The sequence below is a fragment of the Onthophagus taurus genome, chromosome 6 (genome assembly GCF_036711975.1).
Source record: "Onthophagus taurus isolate NC chromosome 6, IU_Otau_3.0, whole genome shotgun sequence".
Taxonomy (NCBI): Eukaryota; Metazoa; Arthropoda; class Insecta; order Coleoptera; family Scarabaeidae; genus Onthophagus; species Onthophagus taurus.
In genome coordinates this window covers 19,457,717-19,478,536 of record NC_091971.1, presented here as the reverse complement: position 1 = coordinate 19,478,536, position 20,820 = coordinate 19,457,717, and the positions used below count along the sequence as shown (strand labels likewise).

The 20,820-nt window shown below is 33.0% G+C and overlaps 3 protein-coding genes and 1 long non-coding RNA gene across 4 annotated transcripts in view; 3 read left to right on the top strand and 1 right to left on the bottom strand.

Moving 5' to 3' along the window:
* The window catches only part of LOC111414958 (zinc finger protein 3-like), a 101,164-nt gene extending 97,872 nt beyond the window's left edge, over positions 1–3,292 (top strand). Inside the window, exon 6 of the mRNA XM_071196465.1 lies at positions 2,913–3,292. Within this exon, the coding sequence (XP_071052566.1) occupies positions 2,913–3,112 (200 nt within the window). The 3' untranslated portion in view covers positions 3,113–3,292. The remainder of the gene's footprint in view (positions 1–2,912) is intronic.
* Positions 3,293–3,321: 29 nt separating this feature from the next.
* On the bottom strand, positions 3,322–3,894 carry LOC111414957 (uncharacterized). Its single transcript, XR_002706323.2, has 2 exons — positions 3,586–3,894; positions 3,322–3,398 (listed from the first exon to the last, which is right to left on the bottom strand). It is a non-coding gene; the product is annotated as an uncharacterized lncRNA (long non-coding RNA).
* LOC111414954 (glutamyl-tRNA(Gln) amidotransferase subunit A, mitochondrial) lies at positions 3,866–12,874 on the top strand. The gene is made up of 5 exons (XM_023046422.2): positions 3,866–3,974; positions 4,030–4,511; positions 4,572–4,811; positions 4,880–5,448; positions 12,706–12,874. Exons 1-5 carry the CDS (start codon positions 3,942–3,944, stop codon positions 12,867–12,869), a joined length of 1,488 nt encoding a protein of 495 aa, XP_022902190.2. The 5' UTR covers positions 3,866–3,941; the 3' UTR covers positions 12,870–12,874.
* Positions 12,875–12,900: 26 nt separating this feature from the next.
* On the top strand, positions 12,901–13,585 carry LOC111414955 (guided entry of tail-anchored proteins factor 1). Its single transcript, XM_023046423.2, has 2 exons — positions 12,901–13,063; positions 13,114–13,585. Exons 1-2 carry the CDS (start codon positions 12,968–12,970, stop codon positions 13,534–13,536), a joined length of 519 nt encoding a protein of 172 aa, XP_022902191.2. The 5' UTR covers positions 12,901–12,967; the 3' UTR covers positions 13,537–13,585.
* Positions 13,586–20,820: the final 7,235 nt, after the last annotated feature.

Genomic DNA, 20,820 nt, shown 5'->3' with positions numbered 1-20,820 from the left:
CAAGTAAAAATACTTCATAACAAAGTTCCATCCTAGTCATCACCATTTTCTAGAGATAAAGCGAAAATTTCCAAAATGTCGAAATTGAATATTTAGATTAAAGAATTCTATCATTTCTCAAAAATTATAAGCGCTAAATAAAAGTTTTGTGATCAAAAATTGTTGATATTGCACCAAACAAGAATATTTCATAAGACTAGTTATCACCATTTTCTAGGAATAAAGTGAAAATTTCCAAAATGTAAGAAATGATTGTTTACATTAAAGAATCTCTCATTACTCAAAAACTATAAGCGATAGATAAAGATTTTGTGATTATAAATTGTTGATATTGCACCAAACAAGAATATTTCATAATAAAGTTCCATCCTAGTTATCACCATTTTCAAGGTATCATGTAAAAAATCAACAGAATGTTATTTACATTAAAAAATCTATCATGACATGACTCAAAAACTCATTTCACAACACATTTCTCAGTGTAATGTAGGTACAGATATTTGCAGTATTTTATGGTTAGTGGAAAAATGTATTTTTAGTCATTTTATCCGTTATAAATTTCTAGAATATTGAACAGGTGTTTTTCAGTTCATAGTATAACTTCTCGCACCAGGTAAATATGTTATAATCTCCCTTTTACTTTGCACAGCTGACTTTTTAGGAACTCTGAATCGGCTGAGTAATTTAATCCCTTCTAAGAAAGATCATAATCATGTAGATATTGTTTTTATCGTTTTCATTAATTGCTTAATCCAATGTAAAGTTCGCAGAACGTTTCTGTATACAGGCTGTAACAAAAAGGTGGTAAAAGAAAATAGAATAAGGAATAAAAAAAATGTATACGATCATCAATGAAAAAGAATTAACAACAATTAGTGTTAAATTTAACGTCTCGTGCTTTGTAACAAGTGATTATTAGCAAATATGAATAATTAATTACTTCAGAAACGAGTTTAATTAGCATTTATAAGCAAACATTGTTTCTATATCTATGGATTATAAACCCTTCAATTTATTGCACGTATTTATATTACACCCTGCATAATCTAAACAATCATTTTATCGAATATATTGCCGTTACTGTTTTCTTCTTCGTCTATATATTCCAACAATTTTAAAAGTCGTTCTTTTTCGTAATAATTAGTTTCAATAGATACGTTGACATATTAATAATATACCTACAAATTAAGTAACGTTATAGATTGATTGGTTGCAGTGTAATTAAGCGAGGTATGAACATAAATTGTGTACTTAAACTGCGTTAATAAACTGTAATTTGATTTGAAATAACAAATTAACGTGGAAAATAAGTGTTATATCAAGTTTTATTTTTTCTTACCTGTGAGTACTGAAGATCAAATATTAGGTTGTGACTAATAATGTGCAGAACTTGTTAAGATTTCCGGAAACGCTCGTAAATAACGCTAATGTAGCTACCATGCAAGGTAAACAAGAAGGAAAGAAAATTTCAATCTTTCTAAATCCAATAGACGATGATTGAGTTTAAATAACAAAAAAATTTTAGAGTTATTGCGTCAAAAAAAACGTTTCAAGTTTAACAGCATCATATAAAAAGAGTGACAACCATTTGCATCCATCGTAACTAGTAGCTAAAAGCTGTAAAATAAACAGAATACAGAAGAAAGTATCCACCTTATAAAAAAATACATGTGCAAAATGTTTAGCGTTTTGCTGTAGTTTGTCAAAATAAAGTGAAAAAAGAAAATAAAGTAAAAACGAAGCAAGAACGGGAAGTAAAGAAACTTCATGAATTTGAATCCAATAAAAACGAATAACAAGAAACAGATATCAAAGAAAAAGAAGCAGCAAATACTAAAAGCGCAGCTAAATGCGTTGAAGATCTAGAAAAAATTAAGAAAATGCCTGCAAGAACATTTATCGCTGAAGAAGGAATGTCTATGCCAAGGTACAAAGCAGCAAAAGGCAGAATAACACTTTTATTGGGCATCAACGCCTTAGCACTATAAAACTGAAACCTATGATAAAATGATAAACCTATAAAAACTATGATTAGTCTAGCCTTCCTGTTCACTGGTGATCAAACGAGAAGGAATAGGTGAGATTATTGCGTATTGTAAGAATAAGATTCTGCTTAAGATTTCACTATTGATAGATAACACCCCTGGTCAACCTCAAACATTAAATGGACCCCTAACATTCAACCCTGAAACAACAACACAAAAAGCTTAGTAAATGTTGTCCAGGGATAGTTAGTAATTTTAAGGACAATGAAAATGTCTGTGACCTTACAACCATAATAATGGGCAACATTGTAGAAATAACAAAAGAGCTAAATCTGGAAGTAGAATCAGAAGATGTAAATGAACTCCTTGCTCAGCATGATAGATCTCTGACCAATGAAGATCTGTTAAATCATCTGAAGGTTTGACAACGAAAATATTTCTACAAACGTTTGTACACCTTAACAAAGACGGACGTGAAAGTCTTTGTACTTATAGATTTATTTTTATTGTGCATATTTGATTGATGAGCATTTCCATTTTTTGATTATGTTTCTAAAATAAAAGTTTGTGTGTTTACACCGTTTAGTTCTTATTTTAAAGTTAGTACTCACATATACAGGTACCTGCACTAATAATTCAAAACATTTTTTGTTTTATGCACTTTAAGAACATGCGCTGGTCCCCATTATATGTTGAAGCAATACTTAAAATGCCATATTCTTTCATAAGTAACTATAAGTAAGAGAGAATTATTAACAAAGAAATAATAGTCTTTAAACAGACGCTTGTGTATGGCAGAAAATGTTAGCCTTTGTTCGTTATAATTATTTATTACCCCGACTAAATTCAAATCTGTATTCCTGTATACCTGTAGTGAAAATTAGAATTGATTATAATATTTATAAAATTTGTTTCATTTATTTTTAGGTGTAAAACCATACTCTTGTAACCTTTGTTCTAAGAGTTTTACAAAAAAGCACCATCTCAAAACGCACATGAACTTCCACACTGGACTCAAACCCTATTCTTGCCAAAATTGTGGACTTTCCTTTTCACAAAGCAGCAACATGAGGACCCATTACAAGAAGTGTATTTTGAAATCTCCAGAAAACGAAAATTCGCAATAAAAAGTATTGTATTTTTAAGATTATGTTAATGTAGTACTTGACTTAAATAATTGTGATATTTTGCTTTCTTTAATTGAATTTGTTAATCATATTATCATTATGAGAGTATTATTTATTTGTCGTTTTTATGTGCATTATTTATATGAATTTAATAAGAATAAACTATTTATTTTTTCAGGATTTAAGTTGTTTAATTAAAATAAAGCATCCATAAATAATTATAAAGTTTTTATTAATTTAAAAGTTCACAAGAAAAGTTGATTTCGAAACTAGACGATTCCAAAACCTGAAAAGAATACATCCTTCAATTAATATTCAATTTACAAATAAATCTTCATTAATTTTTTTGTGTGGAAAAATCAGAGGTAGTGACGATAAGAACATTGTAATATCACAAAATAATCAAAATACAGTTTATGCATCATTTTACGTAACAATTCAAGTAAATACATGAAAAAACGATCATTTCTTACCTGTTTATAAATGTTTACTCAACCTAACCTATAAATTAAACACGTGCTTAATCTTCACACTTAAAAATTAGTTTGTAAAAAAGTATTCTGCTAAACAAATTAATCGTAAATCAGTTAACAAAAACAAACTAATATGATTAATTCCAACTGATTACATTAAAGGATGTTTTAAGATAAATTTTAACAAAATTTAACCACAACTTACACAACGACGTTTGAAACAGAAATGACGTTTGATTTTGAAGTAATCATGTGACGTTCCTACCACATGAACTAACCTCAATTTCAGTACCAACCTTTAAAATTTAAATACACTAAATAACAACAATCAGCTTACTAATTATTTTAATTTTCAAATGGATAAAGTATTATCATTAAATATCCGATTAGTACGTTTATGAAATTGAAATCATCATTAAATCCTACAATTTTAATCATTTTTAGGTCAACAAACTCCTAAAAGATAACGCCTTAACCTCAACGCATCTAACCTCAAAATGCTTAGAAAGAATTAATAATACAAAAAAGTATAATGCTTTTATTACTGTAACTTCAGATTTAGCAAAAAAGCATGCTGACGAATCGACGGAGCGATATAAAGAGAATAAATCTCTATCTGAAATTGATGGAATCACAATTGCGATTAAAGATAATTTTTGTACTGAAGCCATTAGGACTTCTTGTGCATCAAAAATGCTCGAGAAATTTATACCTACCTATAACGCAACGATTTACGAACGATTAAAAAATGCTGGGGCGGTTTTAGTTGGGAAAACAAACTTGGATCAATTTGCGATGGGTTCTGGAACTGTCGATTCAATTTATGGTCCTACAAAAAATATTTGGGGCGATGAAAAAGATTGCTATATAACTGGAGGGAGTAGTGGGGGTAGCGCAATAGCTGTAGCAACAGGAAGTTGTTTTGCGTAATTATTATTTTAACAAAATAATATATATATTTTTTTTAATCATTTTATATATTTAAGTGGAATAGGTTCAGATACAGGGGGTTCAACACGAAATCCAGCTTCTTATTGTGGTTTAGTTGGTTTAAAACCCACATATGGTTTAGTTTCAAGACTTGGATTAATCCCTTTGGTTAATTCAATGGATGTGCCAGGTATTTTAACAAGAAATGTTGATGATTGCGTGTCAATTCTTAATGAAGTAGCTGGACATGATCCAAAAGATTCAACATCTTTGAGAAATCCTTATAAAAAAATTAGGTATTATCTTGAGGTTAGATTAATTTATTGTACTAAAATCCCAAATTTATTTAATAAATTAAATCCAGATTACCACCGGGTGATAAAATGACAATAAAAAACCTTAAAATTGGTATACCTAGAGAATATCATTGTGAAGGACTCTCTGATGAAGTTTTAGAAACGTGGAATGAAATTGCTTGTTGTTTAGAAAATGCTGGGGCAATAATAAAAGATGTTTCTTTACCAAATACAGAGTACAGCATAGTTTGTTACTCAATTTTAAATCAATGCGAAGTTGCGAGTAATATGGCTCGTTATGATGGAGTTGAATTCGGTTTTAGAGCTGATGAGAACACATCGACTGAAAAATTATATGCTAAAACGAGGAGTTTGGGTTTCAATGAAGTCGTTCGTAATCGGATTTTAACAGGAAATTATTTTTTGTTGACTAGAAATTATGAAAAATATTTTAATCAAGCTTTAAAAGTGAGGAGGTTGATTTCTGAAGATTTTGATCATGTTTGGGAGAGTGTTCAGATCTTATTGACACCAACAACTTTGAGTACAGCTCCAAAATACAACGATTTTATAGGAAAAACTAACAGAGATCAATGTGCAGTACAAGATTATTGTACTCAACCTGCCAATATGGCCGGTAATATAATTACACAGTGCAACAAATTTCGGGTCATTGCTTCCATTCCAAATGGCTCCAACGGAAAATGAAAGTAGACCAATAGACTGACAAAATCCCCTCGGGCTTTTACTTTATTAGCTCGGACGTTTTTTTAATGGCTACCTGAAATTTTTCGCGAATGCGTCGGCGGTGGCTATGCAACCTCTTGAAGTTAGCTCTGTGAACCTGGAACCCGAGTTTACGATATTTTGGTTTTATTAGTACCATTCGATAGAGAATCGTTTGTACTCGTTTGTACCACCTTTACTTTCGTTTGTACCTCAGGACTTAAAGTGAGAAAAAAATTTTGAAAAATTGCCGGAACCCCACTTTTTGATTTTCTAATTTTATTAATACCTTTCGGTAGTGAATCGTTTGTACCTGTTTGTACCACTTTCGATTTCGTTTGTTCCTCAACCGGTTCCAAAATACAGCGATTTTTTGATTTTTCAGAATACCGCTAAAATTGTGTATCTCCGTTATTAACACAGATATCGCGAAACGGTCGATGGAATTCGATAGAGAATCATTTGTACCCGTTTGTACCACTTTTGTTTTCGTTTGTACCTCAACCAGTTCCAAATTACAGCGATTTTTTGGTTTTTGAGAATACCGCTGAAAGTGTGTATATCGGTTATTAATACAGATATCGCAAAACTGTCGATGGAATTCGATAGAGAATCGTTTGTACCCGTTTGTACCACTTTTGTTTTCGTTTGTACCTCAACCGGTTCCAAAATACAGCGATTTTTTGGTTTTTGAGAATACCGCTGAAAGTGTGTATCTCCGTTATTAATACAGATATCCCAAAACTGTCGATGGAATTCGATAGAGAATCGTTTGTACCTGTTTGTACCACTTTTGTTTTCGTTTGTACCTCAACCGGTTCCAAAATACAGCGATTTTTTGGTTTTTGAGAATACCGCTGAAAGTGTGTATCTCCGTTATTAATACAGATATCCCAAAACTGTCGATGGAATTCTATAGAGAATCGTTTGTACCCGTTTATACTACTTTTGTTTTCGTTTGTACCTCAACCGGTTCCAAAATACAGCGATTTTTGGTTTTTGAGAATACCGCTGAAAGTGTGTATCTCCGTTATTAATACAGATATCCCAAAACTGTCGATGGAATTCGATAGAGAATCGTTTGTACCAGTTTGTACCACTTTTGTTTTCGTTTGTACCTCAATCAATTCCAAAATACAGCGATTTTTTGATTTTTGACGATACCGCTGAAAGTGTGTATCTTCGTTATTAATACTAATATCGCAAAATGGTCGATGGAATTCGATAGAGAATCGTTTGTACCACTTTTGTTTTCGTTTGTACCTCAATCAATTCCAAAATACAGCGATTTTTTGATTTTTGACGATACCGCTGAAAGTGTGTATCTCCGTTATTAATACTAATATCGCAAAATGGTCGATGGAATTCGATAGAGAATCGTTTGTACCCGTTTGTACCCGTTTGTACCACTTTTGTTTTCGTTTGTACCTCAATCAGTTCCAAAATACAGCGATTTTTAGATTTTTGACGATACCGCTGAAAATGTGTATCTCCGTTATTAATACTAATATCGCAAAATGGTCGATGGAATTCGATAGAGAATCGTTTGTACCCGTTTGTACCACTTTTGTTTTCGTTAGTACCTCAATCAGTTCCAAAATACAGCGATTTTTTGATTTTTGACAATACTGCTGAAAGTGTGTATCTCCGTTATTAATACAGATATTGCAAAACTGTTGATGGAATTCGATAGAGAATCGTTTGTACCGCGTTCAATTTCGTTTATAACCCAACAGTTTTCAACATTTTTTAATATCTTAGGGGAAACCCTAGGTCTCAGTGTTCCCATACTTTTCAAGTACATAAGACTAAATTGACGTTTGGGTCGTAACCGTTCTCCACTCTAGCCGGTGTCGCCAGGTGGTGCATACCTGGCGACACCGGTTTAATGTTTTGATGATTTATATCGACTGGACTTATCCATACAAACACGTGTTGTATACAAGTCAACATACTAGCAGGTATTTTCGCTTTTCTTTTCACTTTTTGTCACATTCGTCATTATATCATCTTCGTCGATAATCTTCACTGTGAAACGTTATTAAGGTTAATTCTTAGATGTGCTATGATAGGTCGTATTTTTAATACTTCTTTGCAAACAAGTCTGTTCATCTGGGTATTATTCTTTTTTATTCTACTCTCGTCTTTTTTATTATACTGTTTGATTAAACGCTTTGTTGATTAATTTTGGGTTTCGGGTGTCGGAAGAAGTTTAAAAATGCCGCGTGTAGCTAAATTTTCTGTTGAAATGATTTTTAATTGCCGGTGGAAACAACACCGTATCTCGTCCACGGTGTTGCGTTAGAATTGATATTGCTCACCTTATCAAGCGGTATTTAATAACGGAGATACACACTTTCAGCGGTATTCTCAAAAACCAAAAAATCGCTGTATTTTGAAACTGATTGAGGTACAAACGAAAACAAAAGTGGTACAAACGGGTACAAACGATTCTCTATCGAATTCCATCGACAGTTTTGCGATATCTGTATTAATAACCGAGATACACACATTCAGCGGTATTCTCAAAAACCAAAAAATCGCTGTATTTTGAAACTGATTGAGGTACAAACAAAAACAAAAGTGGTACAAACGGGTACAAACAATTCTCTATCGAATTCCATCGACCGTTTTGCGATATCTGTATTAATAACCGAGATACACACTTTCAGCGGTATTCTCAAAAACCAAAAAATCGCTGTATTTTGGAACCGGTTGAAGTACAAACGAAAACAAAAGTGGTACAAACGGGTACAAACGATTCTCTATCGAATTCCATCGACAGTATTGCGATATCTGTATTAATAACCGAGATACACACTTTCAGCGGTATTCTCAAAAATCAAAAAATCGCTGTATTTTGGAACCGGTTGAGGTACAAACGAAAACAAAGCTGGTACAAACGGGTACAAACGATTCTCTATCGAATTCCATCGACAGTTTTGCGATATCTGTATTAATAACCGAGATACACACATTCAGCGGTATTCTCAAAAACCAAAAAATCGCTGTATTTTGGAACTGGTTGAGGTACAAACGAAAACAAAAGTGGTACAAACGGGTACAAACGATTCTCTATCGAATTCCATCGACCGTTTTGCGATATCTGTGTTAATAACGGAGATACACAATTTCAACGGTATTCTGAAAAATCAAAAAATCGCTGTATTTTGGAACCGGTTGAGGTACAAACGAAACCGAAAGTGGTACAAACAGGTACAAACGATTCTCTACCGAAAGGTATTAATAAAATTAGAAAATCAAAAAGTGGGGTTCCGGCAATTTTTCAAAATTTTTTTCCCACTTTAAGTCCTGAGGTACAAACGAAAGTAAAGGTGGTGCAAACGAGTACAAACGATTCTCTATCGTACTAATAAAACCAAAATATCGTAAACTCGGGTTCCAGGTTCACAGAGCTCTTGAAGTTGACATATTTTTGGATCATTTTATCGACTTTTCGCGATGTAGAAGTGGATATACTTATCCATTTAAACTTGAAAAAATAGAATATCTAATGTTTATTAAACTTTTCGTGGTTGAAAATGCCTTTTTTCTATAATGGCAAATAAATTTGACATTTCATCCCTGTTGACAGATAGTAAAATTCCTTTTTTTGATATACATACAGTGGTACAATAAAGTCTACATATACCCCAGAAAATCATAATAACTCAGCTCCTGGAATGTAATTCGATGAAATTTGTAAAAGAAGTGTATATTATTATAATATTTTACTATTAAAATGTATAACTTATTATTTATAACGATAAACACAAAACATAATCATATTTATAACTCTACTCTATTTATAAAGTCTACATACAGTAGTTTACTCTTACATTCACAATCAAAACCACTCAAAATTTACATAGTAATTAATATTTGGTAGGTCCTCCCTTTGCAGCAAGAACTGCTGCTAATCGTCGAGGCATACAATCCACTAAATTAACTGTAAATTCTGGTGAAATACTCTGCCTTTCCTGTAACAGTGCAGCTTTTAAGTCGTTTTTATTTTTAATATCTACTTTCCAAATTTTGCGATCCCATACGTGCTCTATGGGGTTGAGGTCGGTGACTGCGGTGGTGAGTGTAGTTGTTTAGGGACGTTATATAATACCCATCCCTTCACAATGTGTGCTGTGTGCTTGGGATCATTATCATGTTGGAATATCCAATCTGTTTCCAAGCCTAATTTATTGACCAATTCCTTTAAATTAGTTCGCAATATGTTCAGATATACATGGCGGTCTATAATTGTTTCAACAAATACTAAACCTCCTACACCAGCCCCCGACATACAACCCCATACCATTACATTTCCTCCGCCATGCTTTACTGTGGCTTTCAAGTTTTTCTTTTTCATTTCTTCGTTTTTCTTTTTCCATACCTTTGCTTTGCCATCATAGCCGAAAATATTGAACTTGCTTTCATCCGAAAATACAACGGTACGCCAGAAAGTAGTATTCTTTTGCTCATGTAATTTAGCAAAATGTACATTTCTTTCCCATTTATTTCGGATATAAAGGGCTTTTTTCTTGGAACTCTACTGTTATAGACTTCACTTCGTGACACCAGTCTAACTGTTTCCGGATTTATGGTTATAGACCTGCCAGTGATTTGGCTATTTCAACCGCAGCTGTTGTCGTTTTTAAAATTGACCGCTTATCTCTAGGTGTCAGTTTACTGACTCTTTCTTGGTTTATTTTCGATTGACTGACGTTCCTTATAGTTTCGAATTACTGTCTGGACCGCAGAGCGACTTTTACTAACTATTTTTGCGATTTCACTTAATGAACGACCATTATTATGATTGTGAATTATGATATTTCGCACTGCATAAGGTATTTCTTTTCGTTTAGCTTCCATTGTTAGGAGGATTACTAATTACACTAACTTATATTAGTATACTGCTATGGCAACAACGTTGGTATGAAATAAAACTCAAACTACAGCAACTATGATGTTTACAAATAAAAAATAGTGCAATGAATAATTAGTAGCTGTATGTAGACTTTTTTGAGTTACAAATATGATTGTGTTTTGTGTTTTTCATTATAAATAATAAGTTATATATTTTTATGTAAAATATTATAATAATATACACTTCTAATATCTTTCGTTTAAAAATTTTATTCAATTACATTTCAGGAGCTGAGATATTATGATTTTCTGGGATGTATGTAGACTTTATTGTACCACTGTATGCATAAGTAAAGGTAGATATTGCTGTACCTAAGAGCTGAAGGGACATAAGTCCAAAATGACTTAATCGTAGAATAGCCGAAAATGTCTTACTTCAAATAATAATAAATTGAAATAATTAATAATTCTCATGCTTTTACCTCACAAATAAAGCTGGAAAATATCGGTATTTTTTAATATTCATAGTCTGTAAATATTTATTAATAGCATATTTTTATCAAAAATCTTTATTTTTACAAAATTATTGGACTTACTACATCTTGGCTTTAAAAAATTAAATGATTATTTGGACTTAAAACATAAGAATTTGTAACAATATGAACTACAAAAAATAAGTAAACTTATTATATTTTTTCTAGAACAAATTTGAAACTTTAAAACCTATTAATTTATTATTATTAATCATCATTAGGAAATTCTGGGGCCTCTTTAGCCCCAGAGTAATCCTGATATTCTTCAGGAACCCACTTAAGAGTTAAAAGATTTTCATATTTGGCTTTACTTATAGGTTTTCTAGAATGTCTCAATTGGGGCAAATTTTTCGGTATGTTTGAAGGTTTTCGAAGGTTTCTGTTTAAATTAATGGAGCGAAAGTCTTCTTTGAATGATGTTTTAAAAAACAAAGTATCTAATGTTTCTCGTCGAATTTGGAACCAAACAACCCTGGATAATTTAAACTGTTCTCCTTCATTACTTTTTTTTCTTGATATGAATGGTAATAATGAGTAAAATGTACTAATATTTTTAAAATCTTCTAGACCCACGAATAAAATTTATCCAATCAGTGCAAGTAAAAATTGTAAATGGTTTAGTTTTCTTTTCGGCACATTCAATAACGCTATGCTGACAATCTACTTCCATATGAGTATGGCCTAGTAATAAAAATTTATGATTTATAAACCTGAATGCTGGGAAATACTTGCATTGCATATGTATGCATATGTACATGTGTACATTACAATCATCATCATATTTCAGTTTTGTCCGGCACAATTGTCTGTCCAAAGTGATAACGTTTCCATTTTTTGATTCCTTGGGATTTCTATAAGTAGCCATTTAAAAAAAACAGGAAGCCATTTCATTACCACCTCTTCCAGCTTTGGTTTCATCCCACATCATACACCAAGTGTTTTTAGTACAAGGATTATGTATTGTGTAATTTAGGGTCCACAACTTTCGAAGATAAAAGCTCTCCGAATTGGTCAAAAAAGGAGTAGGAAGGCACTTCTGAAGATCAGCCATTACCACTTGTATATTTTCATTACTTTCTAAAGCACATTTCTTGTCTTCATTTTTGATTTGATATCTATTATTTAAATGTAAGCCTCGCTCTTTAGAAATGGCTTGTTTTTCTTCTGTTCAAAGAGCAGCCTTAAGCTTTACATTAAAATAATCACACATATCACATGTGTCGTTGTCTGGTAAATGGAACAACAAATTAAACATTTCGTTGAAGATTTTTCTAAAACACCATTTCTTAGCTGGATCTTCATATACATTTTACAATACATTTTTCAAATATTTAAGCCATCTCCAAGATACTTCTTAGCACACCTTTCTCGAGAATGGCTTTCATACGTAGGGTAGCTGTCAATGTGCTTAGTGATTTTTTCAATAACTTCATCAGAAATTTTATTAATAGGGACTTTTCTACCTTTTTGATCAGGTACTGAAATATAACATGTAACCGAACGACAAATTTTTTATTCTTCTATGCAAGCAATTCAAGAGGTCACTGTAACATTTCTTGCAAAGTACATTGGGAACCCAAGTCACGTCGGAAATAACTTTATCTGTTGTGGTATGAAATGGCCACAAATGTAACAGAAATTGTTGATATTGCAAACCATTTTAGCGCCACAAATACTGGTTAGTTGGTCTACTTTCATTTACCATTGGAACCAACCCGGATGGTTTTTCTTGTTGCACAGTGTTATTAACTGATTATTAAGCAATTCTTTTTTAGGAATTCCTGCTGTTTCAATTCCTATAAAACTATCGAAAAATAATTTACCGATTAGTTTACAATTAATGGGTAGAAATCTAAGTGAACCTATGCTGCTAGCAGTTGCTAAATTTATTGAACACATCGTACAATTTTCTCATAATACTAAATATATTAAAATTTAAATATTTGAATTTTATTATTTACCGCCATTTCATGACATTCCTAAAATTCTAACCTCAATCCTTACAAAACATTTCCAACGTAAAAACATTTATTAAAAATGTTCGTAGACTCCTTCTTATTCACCACAATACTACTTTTAAGCGTTCTAAATGCTATTATTCCAGATTTATCAGCGAAATATATTAATCCACTGGTAAGTAATTTTTCAATAAATATTTTCTAACCTCAAAATTTTTATTTAAGATTTTGAAATACCTGAATAGTTTAACGCCGAAACAACGTGAATTACGCGAAGAAATACGTCAATTAAAACTGGAACAATCAAAACTACAAATAGTAAATGATTTCGTAAAACACACAAAGATCCAAAGAAGAATCAACATGCTCAATATGCAATATTCCGAACTTCAAACTTCTAGTAGCACTCGAAATATGATCGTTAAAGTGGGATTACCGTATTTGTTTCGGTTTTTAATGGGAGTGGCAATCTTGTGCTTTATTATTATGTATCGAAACAATCCTGTGATGATTTTGAATGAAAGCATTAATTTTACGCCTTTTGGAAGGATCATTTCTTATCCTAATACAGAGATAAATGCTGTGTCCGTTCATTTTTGGGTTATGTGTTGTAGTACTGTTATTAAATTAGTTCAATTGAAAGTGTAAAAGACTTATTGTTTTGACGGTATTTTTAATAAAATTAATTTTGAAATTATTGTGGTGTTTGTAGGCAACCCAAATAACATCTAGTTTCTAGAAACTTTCCAAATTTAATTGTTATTCAGCGTTAGTTTGTTGTACATTTTTATTGTAAAACATTTTCGACATTTAACCGAAATGTTGAAGTAATCAATTTTAGACTTTCAGATTTTTTCCATAATCAACTTATTTGATAACTCTGCTTACGAGGAATTGTTGGGTGGATTGAGTAGCCCATTCTGAATCCCAAGCTTGGATAAAAAAGGAGGGACCTGAGGTAAGGCCAGCAACCTGAGTGTATCAAATTGCTTATTTCATTACCTCGGATAGGACAGAAAAAATAGTTAACCCAGCACGAAAAAGGACTCGATTCTGGAAACCACTTAGACTAGGCTGCTGTAATGTCACATCCATGAAGAATAAGGATCAGGAAGTGCTGCTGGAGGTAAAAAGACAACATGGATATATGTGCAGTCTCAGAAGCTAAAAAGAAATGCGTGGGCAACACAAAATACGGCGAATACATCTTTATTTATAGCGGCAAAGATAAGAATGAAAGAGCAGCATCTGGTATTGGACTACTCTTGCATTAGAGGTTCCAAAATAACATCGATGATATAAAATATCTCTCTGATAGAATACTGCAGGTGACATTCAGAAGTCTAAACTCACGCATCTAGTAAGCGTCTATACCCTGGATACTAGCAAACCGAAAGATGAAATAGACCAATTCTATCAGAACCTCACTCATACTAGAAGACCTTAATGCCAGAATTGGAAACACTGTAATGCCTGGTGTGAAAAATCGGTTTAATGAAGAAATTAGCAACGAAAGCGGAAAACAGCTAAATCAGTTATGCGCAGTTAACGAATTGAGAATTAATAACATATATTTTCCTCACAAGTCTCAACACAAACTCACATTTGAAAATACTCGAAGCCAAAAATCAGTGATCGACTATACAGGTGTATTAAATATCTGGAATATACCACAAATGGCGAAGTTATTGACTATATTCCAGATATTTGACACACCTGTATAATTACACACAGAAAGATCCATCCGAATAGAATTCAAGATATCAGAGTCTTAACCTCCGCAAACGCTGGAACCTACCACAACTTAGTACTGGTCGAAATAATCATGAAACCCTCCATACCAACAAACAAATACCCGTTAAAGTCAGCAAACTACATATTGAATCACTCAGTTCTATCAACAAAACTATTATACCAACAAAGAACAATGTTGAAACTGCCTAGCAAAAAATAAAATCAAATATACTTAAAGCCACCGAAGAGGCTGTGGGAAGAAGAATATCTAATAAATCTACCAAACCAAATACGAAACCATGGTTTGCAGAGGAGATCAAAGAACTGACAAAAGAAAAAACGAAAGGTATATTTAAAATACAGATTCTAAAGCTTAACACTAGATGAATATAAGGCTGTAAGAAATGCAGTTAACAACAAGATTCAATACATCAAGAGAACACATTGGGAAAAGTTCTTGGCAAACATGGAACATGACCTTTGCGGAGGCCAAAAGAAGGTTATTTATCATATACAAAGTACTGATAACATGGACCACCACTTAAGTGGTGCTCCCGGTCCTCTAAAGTTTAAGAAAATCATAGAGTGCAGGAGGATGCCAACGGAATACAAAGAAAGTGTGACCATTCCACTAGTTTTAAGAACAAAAGTAAAAAAGACCCAGTAAAGTATCGGGGAATCACTCTATTAGGTTCAGTGCTAAAGCTATTCGTCAAAATCCTGGAAGAAGAAATATTTTTTCATGGGTTAAGCGAAGAATAACAAGGCTTTAGGAAGAACAGGTCAACTATTGACGCCATCTTTGCAATCAGATAGATCATGGAAAAATCTATAAAATACAACAAAACAGCATGTGTTCAGCACTTCCAGACCTTGTTAGACTTCTCAATAAGAAAAATGTAGACCCAAATATAAAAAAACGTTATATTTGAGTTCAATACGGACAATTGGATGCAAATACAAGTGGAAGGCAGAAAGACACGAAGAATAGCTATGCAGACAGGAATAGGACAAGGCGATAGCTTAAGCCCTACCCTTCTCAATCTAATTATGGACGAACTAATAACTGAATTTAAATAACATTTATCCATGTTGCAAGTTAAATATTTTGAATTAAAAGATTTAAAAAAACTTCTACTTACTAAAAATTATTTATTTACTCAGATACTAGTTTCGGGTTCAACCTCATCATCAGTCTGAATAGTCGTTGAAACTTTATAATACGCGTGGTGTTGATATAAATATACAGGGTGAATAAAAAGTCTGGAACACCTGAAATATCTTCAAAACGAGTTTCTTTTTGAAAGAATCCTTTCAGGAGTCAAAGACTATAATAAATTTGTCGTCTTTTCTTATGTCTATATTTTTTTTTAGAGTGGCGTACATTTTCGGGGTCAAAGAGGGCAACATTTTTTTAAATGGCCACCCCAATTTTTTATGCGATAATGTGAAAGAATACATTTTTTTGAGTATCTTAGAGCAAATTTTGCATAAAAATTTTTTTTTTATTAATAAATATTAGTTTTGGAAAAATTTCTAGTAGGCGTTGCAATTCCCATTTTTCATTCCATAGCATGCAAGGCCACTTGATTTTAAGAGTAAGTTCTGTATTACGTTGCCAAGTAATAATTGTATGAAAAGAAATACATTTAAAGCAGAAAAATTGATTTTATTTACATGCAAAAGAAAATGTCAATGAATAAGATGCTGCTCAAACTGTTCTCCATTTACTATTTGACAGTGCCCTAACCTCAAAATAAACTCATCTTGCACTCTATCAATTATGTCCGGTTTTTGCCATTTTTGTGGAAAAATATCATCCAAATACGTTCGAACGGGAAGGGCATAATGAGGTGGTGCGCCGTCCTGCTAAAACCATAGTTCTTCCTGTAAAAATTGCAAATATCATGCGGCTGTCAATTTTCATTAAAAAAATGGTCCCAATATTCCGTTTCTCACCATACCAGCCCAAACATTAACTTTTCTTGGAAACTGTGTATGAGTCTCCTGCACCCACCTGGGATTCTCTAAGGCCCAATATCTGCGATTTTGTCGGTTTACGGTTCCACTTAAAGAAAAGGTAGCTTCGTCCGAGAAAACAATATTTTTCGCAATGATTGGGTCACTATTACACAGAATTTGCATTTGTTCGCAAAATTGCAGCCAATGGTCAAAATCATCTTCTACTAGTTCTTGAGTTAGTGAAATTTTATAAGGATGGAATAGACAACATAAGCCTTGACGTCATAGAGATGGGCGGAACTTATACTGACTCCAAACATTTTCGTTGCTAATTGTGTTGCTAACGGTAAATCACCATATGCAATTTTTCATTAGTGTTAAAATAAAATAACCTAAGTGATAACATTTTTTGGCGATTTATCTTAGCAACTGTGGTTAGCAATGAAATAGACAACCTAAGCCTTGACGTCACAGAGATGGGCGGAGCTTATACTGCCCCAAACATTTTCGTTGCTAACTGTGTTGCTAATGGTAAATCACATTATGCAATTTTCCATTAGTGTTAAAATAAAATAAACTAAGTGATGACATTTCAAATGACATTTTTTGGCGATTTATCTTAGCAACTGTGGTTAGCAACGAAATTGTTTGGAGTCAGTATAAGTTCCGCCCACGTCTGTGACGTCAAACTTAAGCAGTTTGTTGTTTGGAGTCAGTATAAGCTCCGCCCATCGCTGTGACGTAAGACTTAGGCAGTCTATTTATGTCGATGTAATACATTGAGAACAGTACTTTGACTCAAATTCATTTCTATACCTACTTCACGAAAAGCCGTATGAGGATTATCAGCAACTCTTAACAAAACTTCAAGTTGCGCATCTTCATCGATTGTGGGACGACCACATCTTGGCAAGTCACGCGCATGCCCATGATGGCAAGAATTTTTCTCATCGTAGATCGTGATATTGCTGGGCGATCGTCATGTACTTCATTAAAAAGTAAAATGTTCAACAGTAAAATGATCAAAATTCAGTCACTTGAATTATTTCGATAAGTTCATGTCATAGCAATAGTTTGAAAAGACAACAAATTTATTATAGTCTTTGATACCTGCAAGGAACAAACATCTAAACATAAACTGCTACGCAGACGATGTCATGTTGATCTTAGACGACGAGGATAACCTGCAGAGAATGGTGTTTCAATTTGGAAAAATAGCTACCAAGTACCGCGTGACAATATCGGTAGCAAACTCTAAAGCACTATCCATATCGAAAGAACCGAGCACCAGTGGAGCAGATTATGAGTTTTAAATATCTCGGCGTCAGCATCACAGTAGACCTCCGCGAGGAAATCAAAGCTCAGACAACCAAAGCAGCCTTAATATCGTGTTATTTACGAGATATCATATGGCAAAACAAACACATGACCACAAAGTAAAATTCGCATATACAAGACCTGTGTAAGACCTGTTATGACTTACGCTGTAGAAATAAGGGCTGCAAAACTCTACTATAAAAAGAATCATTAGATTTCAACAGTTGAGGTGAGGACTCTACGATCCATAGCAGGCCCATAGCACCCTGAGCGACCACAAGAGGAGCGAAGACAGAGAACTCTGCGGTGTCCAAGATATAGTACAATAGTCCAGAACCAGACGTCGCGCATGGAGGGACCTTTTTGAGCGGATGGATGACAACAAATTGCCGAAAATTACAAGGGATGGTATCCCAAGATAAATTAAAGGGATGGAATACATCATTCAAGCCACGTCTCTAGATTATAGAGTACAAGGCAAAGGCCTTAACAAGAGGGAGAATTAAATCGGAGCGGTTTTTTAAATTTCTTCAATTTTTTACATTTAAAAAACCCAAATGTTGGAGTAATCAATTATAGGCCGTTTTTGATTTTTTTCATAATCGACTTATTGATTAGATTACACTCCCTTAAAATAGAGATTTCAATCTTTCATTTGAGATACAAATCATTTCTACATCTTCATAAATAAAGTCAGAGTGAATAAATTAAGCATTTGCTAATTCAAAGTATGAAATAGTATAAATGGGATGAAATTCTCCATATTTCTCTAATATAATAAAATATGATGTCATATTTGTTTGTATTTGTGTATGTTACCTTCCAAGATTTTAACTATATTATTGAATTTTTTGATTGTGTTAAATTAATTTTTTGTTTGTAAATTAAGTTGAAAGAAATTTAGATCCATTCCTAAACCTAACAAAATATTTTTCCATTATATTGTATTATATTCTAAGTACTGAAGATGAAATGAATTAGTTTCGAAACATGTCTGCTTGAATTGAATTAAACATTTTAGTATTTCTCAAAAAGTTTTTACCGTATTTTCTCGAATGTAATCCGCACCTTTTTTACAAATTTTATGTGCTCTAAAATCAAATGCGGATTACAATCGGGTGCGGATTAGATTCGCAGTCGTATAGTTGCAATTTGGAAAATAGTAAAATAAAATCACATTATAACAATAACACTTTATTAAGGGTTTTAGAACGATATTTACATTTTTATGTATCATTTTCTTCCCATATGACGTCATCTTCGGATCAATACGGATCAATTCGGATTATACAAAACTTCTTAAATGATGTTATAATATTGTTTTCAGAGATCGTTTTCCATGTCGCCTGCACTCACTGAACAAGTTCAGAAGCTCCTTTAATTGCTCCCGATTTTGTTAATTCTCGAGTTTGTAAATATACATATACATACACAGGTTGTAGTATGGATGATATTCCACCAGGTATTATTATTATGACAAGAAGTCTAAACCAAGGGCAATCAGTCTATGATTAATTAATATCCTTATTTAATAATCCTCCTGGTCTAAGACTCCATACTTGTCTTAATCATTCCATCATCAGCTTTTCCATTATCCATCCTTTTTGTTGTGCCCTAACTAGGACGTCATTCGGGAAGTCTTTCAGATTTCAGAATGGTTTTTTCTCAATATTACTAATGACAGCAATTTTTCCCTATCACTTTTTACTGCTAGCATCAATGTTATGCGCAATTTTTCGCAACCACTCGTTTATAAAGAAATTTCCCACACACCTCTTCTTTCCAGTGTGTAATTGGGTGGCATATCCAGATATACTACCATTTCGTTGACATTTACAGTTTGAGACAAATTGAAATTTTCTTGAAAATCATTAGGAGCTTTTGGGAAATTGTAGTTCTGCGCCTCAACGATAACATCATTCGGCGCATAAATCCCACAGTCCAACCTTTGCTAGTATTAAAAATTTTTTAGTCCCTCCTTTCGTTTTTCTTGAGAGAACTAGAAAACTGCCTCGTCAATTTCATGAAATCGTCTCTTCTTTGGCCCGGTAAATTTTTTGCACGATGCCTCACAGTCTGCAATAGCTACCTGGTCTTTCCGCAACAGCCGCAACGTTACTCTCATTATCAGCAAAAATTGTACCAGCTTTTCGATTTCCTTAACGCTAACTTAATAACATCTCTTTAAACTTTGTTGTATAGAAGAACCTTTTAGATTTTTGCTACTTTTTTTTATAATTACGCTATTATATGTATAATTAAGCACACACCATGTTCGAGCTACTACGAGGGCAGTATATGAACGGAATTCGTGCTAGGCATTACTATTTATTTTCCAATTTTTTCTGGCTTGGTAAATTTAAAGTCTAGTCTAATAAAAACTCGTCGTAAGCAAGGTTTCTTTAGGTGCATCAGCGTCAGTCAACAGAAAAAATATATATTTATGGTTAACAACAAGCATCGCATCGTTTTGGTGTTCTCGAATTGCTCAAAGAAAGATGCGGATTACATTCACAAACAAAATTTTTTTTAGCACTATGCATTTTTAAAATCGGGGTGCGGATTAGATTCGAGTGCGGATAAGATTCGAGAAAATACGGTACTTTTATCTACATCATATTTTATGAAATAGTAGTTGCCTACCCATGCGTGACGTCACGAACGGGCCTGCGAGCTGTGTATCTGTTCCTGGGTGTAGCATCCTTTTAAATTCTACCGTCCTTGGTATAAATATAAAGTCATGTAGACTGAACATGATGCAACAGTGTAGATAGCTGTCCGAATTTGTGTGCATTAAAAATATTCATTCAAACATTAATCCGTTATATCGAGGTTTTACTGTTTATTTTATTTATTTTTAAATTATATTGCTAAATAAGAAGGATAATTATGCAAGGTTGTTTAACAAAAACAAATAGC